The 13,221-nt window shown below is 46.5% G+C and overlaps 1 protein-coding gene across 1 annotated transcript in view; it reads left to right on the top strand.

Moving 5' to 3' along the window:
• Positions 1 to 13,221, top strand: part of LOC137433141 (neuron navigator 2-like) — a 121,508-nt gene that overhangs the window by 86,778 nt on the left and 21,509 nt on the right. The window contains exons 13-14 of the mRNA XM_078783968.1: positions 972 to 1,055; positions 12,728 to 12,833. Of these exons, the coding sequence (XP_078640094.1) occupies positions 972 to 1,055; positions 12,728 to 12,833 (190 nt within the window). The remainder of the gene's footprint in view (positions 1 to 971; positions 1,056 to 12,727; positions 12,834 to 13,221) is intronic.

Raw genomic sequence — 13,221 nt, 5'->3', positions numbered from 1 at the left:
CAGGACACAGTGCTTTGCATTCAGGCCGAAGAGTTCAATTTTCGGCTCGTCAGACCATAGAATATTTTGAATCATGCTCTCAGTCTTTCACATGCCTTTTTGCAAATTCCAGGTGTGCTGTCATGTGCCTTTTTCTCAGGGGCGACTTCTATCTGGCAACTCTCCCATAAAACCTCGATTTGTGAAGGGCTGCAGAGACTTTTGTCCTTCCGGTAGGTTCTCCCCTCTTAGCCAGGGAACTGCCTAATTCTGTCAGAGTGGTCATTGGGTTCTTCGTCCCCTCCATGACCAAGGTCCTTCTTGCCCGTTTGCTCACTTTGGTGGGATGGCCAGCTCTAGGAAGGGACTGGATAGTTCCATATTACTTCCATTCCCTAATGATGGAGCTCCCGATGCTCTTGGGAACTTTTAACACTCTAGAAATTGTGTTATACCCTTCCCCAGATCTATGCCTCCTCACAATTCTATCTCGTTGGACATCATGGTAGAGTTTCTGCTCTGACATGGACTGTCAACTGTGGGATCTTATATAGAAAGGTGTGTTTCTTTCTAAATCATGTCCAATCAATTGAATTGGCCACATTTGGACTCCAATCAAGTTGTGGAGACACCGCAATGATGATCAAAGGAAATTTGATGCACCTGAGCTCAATTTGGAATGTCATAGCAAAGGGGTTGAATACGTATTGACTCAAGACATTTCAGCTTTTCGTTTTTAATTATTTTGTATAAAAATTCTATTTAAAAAAAATCACTTTGACATTATGGGGTATTATGTGTAGATTTGTGACAAAAAAAATCTCAATTTAATCATTTTAAAATTCAGGCTGCAACGCAACAAAATATGAAAAGTCAAGGGGTGTGAATACTTTCTGAAGGTGCTGTGTAGGTCATCCTGTCAGCCCCAGGTCTTTCTGATTTTGTTGTACAGCATTTGAAATGCGTTTCAATAATCATCTTTATACCTCCAGGCGAACTTGGTATCTGCATTTGAACAATCCCTTTCCGGTATGACGAGCCGCATGCAGAACCTCACTCTCACCGCAGAGCAAAAGGTAGCATTTACTTTTCCTTGCTGCTATACTATATAATATATGAACCTCATATACTGTATTACTTTTCACAAGTTACTTTCTCTCTCTCTCTCTCCCTCTATCTCGTTCTCTCTCTCCATCTGTCCCTCTGCCTGTCTCCCTCTCTCTCCCTCTGTTATTTTCCTTTGGTGACTGTGCCTCATGAAGTTGCTTGCAAATAAATCACATTCAGCGCAAGGACATTAGAGACAAAAGTATACTTTTATTCGGATTATGAGGTCATTAGACAAATCAATAGTGTATCAAATTTGAATGTAGAATCTCAGCATCATGAGCCATGTGCCGTCATTCGGACAAGAACACCAATCTATCTGTCTTTCTTAAGTACAGTTCTTTACATGAGAGGAAAACCACTTGGATTGATGCACCAAACCATTTCCTGTATGTTGATTCAAGTTTTATTCATATGGTTATAATCACAATATTGTTGTTTGTTTCTAGGGTTGTTTTTTGAAGTTGTTTTTTGAAGTTGTGTGATTTTCTTGAAGTTGATTCTTGGGTTTGTTGATCTGGAGAAAGCATTCGATAGGGTTCCACCCGAAGTAGTGACATGGGCATTGAGGAAGTTAGGAGTGGAGGAATGGTTGATCAGAGTAGTGATGGCAATGTACGAGAGAGCGCGCACAGCTGTAAGGACGAAGGACGGGAACAGTGGTGAGTTTGAGGTGAAGGTGGGAGTGCATCAGGGGTCGGTACCAAGTCCACTACTGTTTGTAGCTGTGATGGAGGTGCTGGCTCGGAACGTAAAGAAGGGTTTACTGTGGGAGTTGTTGTATGCAGATGATCTGGTGTTGATTGGGGAGAGTATGGATGGACTGAAGGAGAAGATGAACAAGTGGAAAGAATGTATGGAGGCAAAAGGTCTGAAGGTGAATATCGGAAAGACGAAGGTGATGGCAAGTGGTAAAGCATGTGGTGAGGTGGAAAGAACTGGGAAGTGGTCGTGTGCTGTGTGCAGGAAGAGTGTTGGAGTGAATTCCATTCAATGTACAATGTGCGCTGAACCCGGTGTGTACCCCGATTTAGAATAGGTACACCGTATCCCTGCGTGTCATGTGAGGCAGAGATGCAAATTAACTATTAAGGACCGGCCTCAACACCATGCAAATTAAGGATGCAAATTAAGAGAAGGATGCAAATTAAGGACCGGCCTCAACATGACAGGGGCACTGAATCAGCGGCACAGCTGCACCTTGTCGTTCGAACCTCCGCTCATCTGATTAACAGTCCACCTTCTATATCTCCACCGATCTTTGTTTGAGTTAATTTGCATCACTGCCTCACGTGACCATGTGGGAAGGGGTATGAAGGGGTATGGACGTAAGAGGCGACGAAAAGGGTTGGCGTCAGGAAGGGCATCCGGCCATAAAAACATTGCCTCAAAAAGAGAACCATGACAATTACAACTACATATGGGCAGGGTACAGCCCGAAGTACCCCGTGGGGGACCCCACTCCCACTCGTCAAAACTCAAGGTGGGGAACCCGACCGAAGCAAGGGTGGAAATCACTCCATTTATGACGACGAAACGTCTGATGCCCGACGTGGAGATCGGTTTCTGAGGTTTGGGACATGGAATGTAGGGACAATGACAGGGAGATCAGGAGAAGTGGTGGAAGTATTGGTCAGAAGAAGAGTGGACATATGTTGTGTGCAGCAGACGAGATGGAAGGGAAGTGGTGTGAGAATGTTGAAGGGTAGGCAGGGACAGAAATACAAGTTTGTGTGGCAAGGGTGCCCAGAAGGCGTGAATGGTGTTGGTGTCCTGTTTTCTGAGGAGTTTGTAGACAGTGTGGTGAGTGTGACGAGAGTGAGTGAAAGGTTGATGATGGTGAAAATGATGATTGGAAAGCTCTTGGTGAACGTCATCTCGGGATATGCTCCACAGATTGGTCGGAGCGATGAAGAGAAGGACAAGTGCTGGTGTGCAACAGAGAAGCTGATGGAAAACGTGAAAGATAAGGAAGTTGTTGTGGTAGGAGGAGACCTAAATGGACATGTGGGAAGGGGTATGGACGGTTTCGAGGGAGTTCATGGGGGTTACGGATATGGTGTGAGAAATGGAGGAGGTGAAAGGATTTTGGAGTTTGCTGATGGAGCTGATTTGTTGATTTGTAATACTCAGTTCCAGAAAGAGGATAATAAGCTTGTTACATACACGTCAGGTGGGTCGACGACAACCGTTGACTACCTGATGGTGCGTAGGCGAGATAGGGGGCACCTCCGGGACACAAAGGTGATCCCGGGGGAGGAGGCTGTTTCACAGCACCACTTGCTTGTCTGCGACATAAGGTTGAAAGGTGCGAGGAGAGCTCGGCGGGTGAAGTACCAACCGAGAATGAAGGTGTGGAGGTTGAAAGAGGTGACAGTGAGGGGGGAATCAAAAGCGAGGCTGAGTATGGCAGAGGATGATGTGGTTGAGCTTGAAAGTGGTTGGATGTCAATGAAAGATAGTCTGTTGGGAGCCGTTGGTGAGGTATGTGGATGGACAAAAGGACCACCGAGGCACTCGGAAACATGGTAGTGGGATGATGAAGTTGGAAAGAAGATTGACGAGAAGAGGAAGAAGTTTAAGGAGTGGCAGAAGGCGAAAGGTACGGGGGCAGAAAAGGAAGAGCATGAAAGTTATAAGGCAGCCAAGAAGGCTGCAAAGGAAGAGGTAGCAAAGGCGCAGGAGGCATGGAGGAAAATGTTTGGAGAATGCTTGGATTTGGAAGAGGCTCAGAGAGCGGCATTCAGGATTGCAAAGCAGATAGCGAAAGAGAGGTGTGATGTGATGGGGGTGAGTTGCTTGAAGGATGAAGTGGGACAAATCGTTGTGGACCTAGATGAAATTAAAGGAATATGGAAGAGATATATGGAAATACTGTTGAATGCAGAGAATGAATGGGATGGCAACATAGAGAGTAACCCAGTTTTAGAACCGGCAGAGAAGATAACCGAGAAGGAAGTTGAGGAAGCGATAAAAGCAATGAAGAGTAGAAAAGAGGGAGGGCCGACGGGAGTTGTAGGAGATATGTTGAAGGCAGCGGGAAATTGGGGTGTGAAGAGAATGACAGAGATCTGCAATCTGGTGGTGAAAGAAGGCTGCATTCCAGTGGATTTGGAACTGAGTACCCTCGTCCCTCTATACAAGGGGAAAGGTGACCCTCTGGACTGTGGCTCGTATCGAGCGATAAAGTTATTGGAGCATGGAATGAAGGTATTGGAAAGGGTGTTGGAGAGGAGGATAAGGAAGAAAGTGAAGATTGACGAAATGCAGTTTGGATTTATGCCAGGAAGAGGAACGACAGATGCACTTTTTATTGTGAGGCAGTTGCAGGAGAAGTACATGGAGAAGAGGAAGAAGTTGTTTCTTGGGTTTGTTGATCTGGTGAAAGCATTCGATAGGGTTCCACGTGAAGTAGTGACATGGGCATTGAGGAAGATTAAGAGTGAAGGAATGGGTGATCAGAGTTGTGATGGCAATGTACAAAAGAGCTCGCACAGCTTTAAGGACGAAGGACGGGAACAGTGGTGAGTTTGAGGTGAAGGTGGGAGTGCATCAGGGGTCGGTACTAAGTCCACTACTATTTGTAGCTGTGATGGAGGTGCTGGCTCGGAACGTAAAGGAGGGTTTACCATGGGAGTTGTTGTATGCAGATGATCTGGTGTTGATTGCAGAAAGTATGGATGGACTGAAGGAGAAGATGAACAAGTGGAAGGAATGTATGGAGACGAAAGGTCTGAAGGTGAATATCGGAAAAACAAAGGTGATGGCAAGTGGAAAAGCGCCTTTGGGCTTCATGAAAAGCGCTATACAAAATAAATGAATTATTATTATTTTTAAAGCATGTGGTGAGGTGGAAAGAACTGGGAAGTGGCCATGTGCTATGTGCAGGAAGGGTGTCGGAGTGAACTCCATTCAATGTACAATGTGCGCTGAGTGGGTTCATCAAAAATGTAGTTGTTTGAGAGGGTCATTAACCAGTGTGGCAGCTACATTCAAGTGTAAGGTGTGCACAGAGGGAGCTGCAGATGGAGGAAATGTTGAGTTGGATCTTGGAGACAGCGTGAAGCTGGAAGGTGTGAAAACATTTTGTTACCTAGGAGACATGCTGAATGGAGAAGGTGGATCAGACTCGGCAACGGTTGCTGGAGTGAGATGTGCATGGAAGACGTTTCGGGAACTGAGTGGCGTGCTGACGAGGAGGGGAGTGTCGTTGAAGCTGAAGGGAAAGGTGTATGCTGCATGTGTGAGAAGTGTTATGATTTATGGGAGCGAGACATGGGTAATGAACGTCGAGCAGCAACGAAGGCTGGAAAGGGTGGAAATGCGAATGGTTCGGTGGATGTGTGGAGTATCGTTGAGAGAGAGGAAGCCAAATGATGAATTGCGAAAGATGATGGGAATAGAGCCTGTGATGGATGCTGTGAAGAGAAACAGTTTGAGATGGTTTGGTCATGTGTTGAGGAAGGATGAAAGTGACTGGTTGAGAAGAGTGATGGAAATGAATGTAGAAGGAAGTAGAGGACGGGGAAGACCGAGAAAGACTTGGCTAAAGATGATCGAAGAAGAAATGCGGGCAAGGGGGTTAACAAGGGGAGATGCAGAAAATAGGGCAAAATGGAGAAGATTGTCATGGGGACCGCAAGGCTAACCCCCGCTCTTGCAGGGAAAATGGCCTTAAAATTCCTGTTGTGAGTTGTTGTTGTACAATGTGCGCTGAGTGGGTTCATCAAAAATGTAGTGGTTTGAGAGGGACATTCTCCAGTGTGGCAGCTACATTCAAGTGTAAGGTGTGCACAGAGGGAGCTTCAGATGGAGGAAATGTTGAGTTGGATCTTGGAGACGGCGTGAAGCTGGAAGGTGTGAAAACATTTTGCTGCCTCGGAGACATTCTGAATGGAGAAGGTGGATCAGACTCGGCAACGGTTGCTGGAGTGAGATGTGCATGGATGAATTTTCTGGAACTGAGTTGTGTGCTGACGAGTAGGGGAGTGTCTTTGAAGCTGAAGGGAAAGGTGTATGCTGCATGTGTGAGAATGATTAATGGGAGCAAGACATGGGTAATGAATGTAGAGCAGCAACGAAGGCTGAAAAGGGTGGAAATGCGAATGGTTTGGTTTGGTGGATGTGCGGAGTATCGTTGAGAGAGAGGAAGACAAATGATGAATTGCGAAAGATGATGGGAATAGAGCCTGTGATGGATGCTGTGAAGCGAAACAGGTTGAGATGGTTTGGTCTTGTGTTGAGGAAGGATGAAAGTGATTCGTTGAAAAGAGTGATGGAATGAATGTAGAAGGGAGTAGAGGACGTGGAAGACCGAGAAAGACTTGGCTAAAGGTGGTGGAAGAAGAAATGCGGGCTTGGGGGTTAACAAAGGGAGATGTAGAAAATAGGGCAAAATGGAGAAGATTGTCATGGGGCCTGCAAGGCTAACCTCCGCTCTAGCAGGGAAAATGGCCTTAAAATGCCTGTTGTTTTGTTGTTTGGTTATATCACAATATGGATTCTCCTGATAATTGTGGACATATGTAACTGCTAATCGTTGCACACCAACACAAGGCCTTTCTTCCAATCGTTTAATGAATGTTTTGATTTGAAAGGAACACAACATAAGAAATGGGGCAGCAACATGCTGTAAATACAATGCGAACAGTAATCAGGTAAATATTATTAACTTTGAATTTTTCTTTTTCTTTTGCATACAGGATCGAGACTCGTTTAAGAGCTAGCACATTAAACACATAGCACATAAAACACAAAAAACATAAATGGACACATAAAACAATAAAGGGAAGGGGAGACAAGATGGGGAGAGAGAGGGAAGCACACAACAAGCCCAACAGTAGAGAACAGGGACATCGGGAGGTCTGTTCGAAGGGAGAGGGCTGGGGAAGTGGGGTGGTGGGGGGGGGGGTGAGGGAAGGGGTGCACGGTATAAAACAAATTGACACTGCAAGGAATTTCAGCAATGAAGTCGGAGATGGAAAGATGTGGATTTGTGGTGTATTAACGGGGATAGAAAAGATCAAGGTTTTGAATGGGGAAGATAACAGATGGTGGTGAACTGAAGGAGAATCTGGTGAACTGGTGAACAGCTGTTTTTAAGACCTGGAGGGAGGAGTAGGATTGAAGAGAGTGTGGGAGCTTGTTCCAGAGGTGGGAGAAAAGAGGAATGAAGGAGTGAAGGTGAGCAGAGAGTCTTGATTTTGGCAGTTTAACCATAAGAGGGTTGCAGGCAGATCTTGTGCGACCTGTAGGAATATTTGGGTGACAGAGCCCAGAGAGAGCTGGGGGAGCAAGACCGGAGAGGAGTCGGTAGAAGACAGAAAGCCCACCAACCTGCCTGCGGTGAGTAAGTGAAAGGCCCTCGGATTTAGCTTCATCGCGGAAGATTCCAATGATTCTGCAGATTCTGCACCTGCAGATCTCTTTGAGATAATTTAATAATTCTGAATCAATCGACTCAAAGTGATCGGATGCACCTGCTGCTCCCACGAGTCCTTTGGTTGTGTTTGAGTCCAACACTCCAAATAACAACCCAAACCAAAGACAATGGTCTTAAATTGTGAAGAGGCGAATGTACACGAACTGGCATACCAACGCCACGTTACTGACTCGACCTGAGAACGCAATGAGGAGTTAAATTTCGAAAAGGAAGGGTGGGGAGAGAGATTGAAGTGAATAAATGAGTGAATGAAGTCTAACCCCCGCTCTAGCTGGGAAAAATGGCCTTAAAACGATCATTCATTCATTCATTCATTTCAGAGATTGAAGTGGATATATAAATTTCCCCTTGATGGAGGTATCGAATAGCAAGCAAGCTTTTCATAAAAATGGGCTCTGATTAAGGTGGGCTACTTGAAGTGCGATAAATGTTTTAAGTTTGGATCTCGCGAGATCTCGGAGACGGTGGGAGGGATTTTCGAAGCTCCACACGGTCTCCACGTTTTTCGAAGTTAAGTCTGTTCACAATTGTATTTTGTCGAAACTGTATTTATCTTTCGGTGTGTGAAGTTATTGTGTGCAACTTTGGTTGTTTCTCGGTGTTTATCTTTCATAAATTGATCCTCTGTTTGCCGTGTCGCGAGCAAGGCCTTTGCCGCGTCGCGAACGATTTGAAATCGAAGTTAAGTGATTGTTCCCATTTGTATTTTCGTTAAAACTGTATTTATTTATGGTGTTGTATGTATATTGTGTCCCGACGAAGATTTTTCGGTGCAAATCTTTCATACCTGTATTGAAAATCGTGTTAATTCGTGTCGTGTCTTGAGGCCTTGTACAGTGTGCACTGTACAACCTTGAGGCTTTGTTTTTCTCTCAGCGGTCCGTCTTTTGTGATCCAATAACTTTCGTTCTCTGTATTCCCAGACTTTTCACCCATAGCCTACTTCCTTGTGTAAATCTCAACTCAAAAAAAAAAAAAAAAAAATGTTTCCTTCTCTGTTCTCATTCGTTTATTCATTCTTATTCGTTCGTTCGTTCTTCGACCACGTGTTTCTCCCCCATTTCCCCAGATAGTTTTCACTCATTAACCTTCAATGTTTACACTTTCCCCTCAAGTTATGTATTCCGTCATATTTTATAACACCTTTTTCTTCTTCTTCTTTAAAAGGCTGCTTTCGACTTGCTCACCAAATCAATTCATCCCCAAAAAAATATCCATCTCCTATAGTGCCTTTTTTCTACATTCCCTAAACTCTCCTGCACTCCATCCTCCATCCAGCGTCCTTAAACGTATTTTTAACTCGAAGGTCACAAGAAACTCATTTTGCAATAAATGTTCGTTTCCCATAAATCGTACACTTTCAAAAATCCAATCTCACCCCTCCCCTCCAAATCTTCCCCATAACCCTTCCCCTCCAAATCTTCCCCATCACCCCTCCCCTCCAAATCTTCCCCATCACCCATCCCTTTCAAATCTCCCCCCTTGCCCCCTCCCTCCTAAACTACCCCCTCACCCCTCCCCGCCAAGACGCCCCCTCGCCCCTCCCCTCCTAGACTCCTGCCTCACCCCTCCCCTCCAAATCTCCCCCATATCCCATCCCTTTCAAATCCCTCCCCTTGTCCCTTCCCTCCCAAACTCCCCCCTCACCCCTCCCCTTCAAATCTCCCCACCCTCATTGCTTCTCAATTTCCCCCCTCTCACTCCCCCTCCTCAAAGCGTCCTCCCCGCTTCTTCCCCCTTCAAACTCTCACCTCCATCTCCCCCAACCTTCTGCCTCGCTCTTCCCCCTCCTCAAATAACACCTCATTGTGGCTCACCCAATCACCATCAAACCTTTTGTCCGCCCCATCCTTCCCTTTCTCCGAGCTATTCTGAAATCTCTGACACACCTTCAACAGCTCTCCCTACCTCTTCCACCTCTTCCACATCTTACCCTACCCCTCCTCCCCCCTGTTCTGTACCTGATGCTCCCCCTTCCTCTTCATTAACGGTATGGACCTCAAACATCCGGGGCCTTCGTTCAAACTTCACTGATCTCTCCATACAGGTTGCTTCTGTCAAACCAGACGTGATCTGCTTAACAGAAACTTTCCTCCTTTATGATGTCTCTGATTCCATAGTATCTCTCCCGGGCTACTCCCTCCTCCGGTATGATAGACCTGAGCCTCGTCCTGGAGGCGGGGTTGCTTTCTTTATCAAAAACTATCTTCCTCACTCGCCCTGCACTGCACTCTCTCCACCTCACCCCCAGGAATACCTCTGGCTACGGCTTCCCCTTCGCTCCCACCTCTTGTTCATATGTGTGTTGTACCGTCCACCAAACAGTGATGACTCCATCTACATCTCGCTGTCTGATGATATGGACCAACTTCTATCTACTCATCCCAACTCTCTCTTCCTCATATGTGGTGATTTCAACTGTCATCATGCCAGTTGGCTGGGTGTGGGTACCTCTCTCACCAGCCATGGCTCCTCAGCAAAGGACTTCTGCGACTCACTGGGACTGACACAATCTGTCAATTTCCCGACCCGGATCTCAGTCAACGGAACATCTTCTCTTCCGGACTTGGTTATGACTTACTTCCCTGAAAATGTCTGCTGCTCTTCTTCTGCTCCGATCGGATCATCTGATCATGTCCTTGTTAAAGTGGACATCTCTCTGACCATCCTCAGGGAGCCTGCTCAGCGTCGACGAGTCTGGCATTTCACTCAGGCCAACTGGCACGGTCTTCAAGCAGCCATCAATCATCTGGACTGGTCTCCCATCTCTACCACCTCTGACATCAACTCATCCTGGGAATTCTTCCAAAGTAAATTGCTCTCTCTCATGCACAGATTTATCCCATCTCGTCTTCAGTTGTCATACCCTTCCTCCCGTCCATGGTACACGGAATCTTGTGGTGAGGCTGTTGCCCAGAAACAACTTGCCTTCGTCTCCTGGAAAGCAAATCCAACGGAAGGAAATCTCATTTCCTTTCACAAAGCCCGAAACAAGTGTGTGTCCACCCTCAGGAGAGCCAGGAAACAATATCTCTCCGTTCTCAAGACCGAACTCTCTTATCTGTCTCCCTCTTCCAAATCCTGGTGGCGTCTGGTCAAATCCGTTTCTGGTGTTTGTTCCCCCTCCATCCCCTCCCTTACCTCAAACGGCTACACAGCTGACTCCGCACGTGAAAAAGCTGAATGCCTCAACTCTGTGTTTGCCTCTAAATCTTGTGTCCCAAAACCCATCCCTCTCTGTACCCACCATACCCAGTCGTACCCTGCTGCTCCTGGACTCCGTGTCCTTTCCTCCTGACAAGGTGGAAAAGTTTCTGTCAACCCTCGACTCTGATTCTGCAACTGGACCCGACGGCATCAGCCCACGGGTCCTAAAATCCTGCTCTGCTGCTCTATCTCACCCTCTCTCTGTTCTCTTCACCCTCTCTTTTGCTCAAGGTCAACTGCCATCTGCTTGGAAATCAGCCAACATCACCGCTTTGCACAAAAAAGGTGCAAAAACAGATCCTAGCAACTACAGACCAATCAGCCTTCTCCCAATTATCAGCAAAGTCATGGAATCCATCATTGCTTCGGATATGAAATCTTTCCTCTTCTCCAATGGCTTGATCTCTGATCATCAATTTGGTTTCAGACCAGGTCACTCTACTCTGGACATGCTGCTTCTGCTGTCTCAACAATGGATGGAGGTCCTCAATGCCAAACAGGAAATTAGAGCTGTCTCCCTCGACATATCACGTGCCTTCGACACGGTCTGGCACCCCGCTCTGCTCACCAAACTCTCCTCCTTTGGTATCCATGGAAATCTCCACGCATGGCTGGCGGACGTCCTCTCTAGTCGTCATCAACGTGTGGCCCTGAATGGGTTTCTCTCATCTCCTCTTCCTGTTCAGGCTGGAGTTCCCCAAGGCAGTGTTCTGGGCCCCGTGCTTTTTCTGGTCTTCATCAATGATCTCTCTGACTCTCTCGAAAATCCTCTCTATCTCTTTGCTGATGACTCCACTCTCTGCCGCTCCATTCCTCTTCCCTCAGATCGGCAGTCTGCTGCCTCCTCACTCTCTGAAGACCTGGACAAAATCACAGACTGGTCAAACAAGTGGAACATGTCTTTCAATCCTGACAAATCTCACACTCTTACTATGTCTCTCCGAAAAGATCGACTGGACAACCCTCCCATCTACTTTCTCAACAATCCTCTCCAAGAAGTTCTGTCGCTCAAGATTTTGGGTCTCACTATCTGCCATGATCTTTCTTGGGAAAACCACATTTCCAAGCTGGCCTCCAAAGCCAGTCGCCGACTGGGCATCCTCCGTCGTGCGAAGTCCTTCCTCGGCACACCTGAGCTCCTCACCACATACAAGGCTTTCATCCGCAGCTCAATGGAATACTGTTCTCCCCTATGGGCCGGTGCTCCTGCCTCACACCTAGCTCGGCTTCACGCTGTTGAAACCAAAGCTTTCAGAATTATTGGAATCTCCTGCGATGAAGCTATCTCTGAGGGCCTTTCACTCACTCACCGCAGGCAGGTAGGTGGTCTTTCTGTCTTCTACCGACTCCTCTCCGGCCTTGCACCCCCAGCTCTCTCTGTGCTCTGTCCCCCAAATATTCCTACAGGTCGCACAAGATCTGCCAGCAACCCTCTGATGGTTAAACTGCCGAAATCTCGGCTCTCTGCTCACCTTCACTCTTTCATTCCTCTTTTCTCCCGCCTCTGGAACAAACTCCCTCACTCCCTTCAATCCCACTCCTCCCTCCAGGTCTTTAAAACAGCTGTTCACCACCATCTCTTATCTTCCCCCATCCAAAACCTTGATCTTTTCTACCCCCGCTAATTCACCCCAGATCCACCTTGTTTGAAATTCCAACTTCTTTCCTGGAAGTCCTGGCAGTGTCCATATGTTTTATACCTCTCCCACCACCCCCTTCCCATGCCCCCCCCCCCCCAAAGCCCTCGCCCTCTCTCAGATCTCTCGATGTCTCCATGTCTCTCGGTCCCTGCTCTCAAATGTTGTGTTTGTGTCCTTCCCCCTCTCTCCCCATCTTGTCTACCGCTCCCGATGTTATATGTTTTATGTGTCGGTTTGTCTTTCTGTGTGATTAATGTTCGCTCTTTCACGAGCCTCGATCTTGTATACAAAAAAAAAAAAAAGAAAAAAAAAAGAAAGTGATGTGAGGCTTACCTTGATTCCTTCTGTGCAGGATTCGGAGCTAAAGGACCTTCGTGGTATGATTGGTTTGCTGAAGCAGGAGAACAGGGTTTCTTTGGAAGTTCTTGGCAGCACCCTACATCATGATAATCTCAAAGGTATGGCTTGCAGGTTATCAATACTAGCTAGAATAGTTAGAAATACAACATAAACTAGAACGGCACTCGGTAGAGTGCATATTATGAACATAAACTAGAACCTCCGCCAGGCTGAACATGTTACGTTTTGTATCCCACTGATTAGGCCAGATCTGGATCTGGACCTGAACCAAAATCTTTAAAAAAAAAAAAGCTTGTTGGTGTCACCTAACGAACTCATCCACCTTGTTTTGGCATAATTAGTCCACAACTTTTTGAGATATCTTGCTATGTATAGGTTTTGGCCCAATCACTCAATGATGAAGAATCACTTTAATAATTCTCTGATCCGGATCAGGATTCAAATCTTCACCAAAACCGAATCATTATTCCTTGTCAAATACCCAAC

Source organism: Myxine glutinosa, chromosome 8 (assembly GCF_964187855.1).
Source record: "Myxine glutinosa chromosome 8, kmMyxGlut1.1, whole genome shotgun sequence".
Taxonomy (NCBI): domain Eukaryota; kingdom Metazoa; phylum Chordata; class Myxini; order Myxiniformes; family Myxinidae; genus Myxine; species Myxine glutinosa.
The sequence above is the reverse complement of the archived record's forward strand: the minus strand, read 5'-3'. Positions and strand labels throughout refer to the sequence as shown.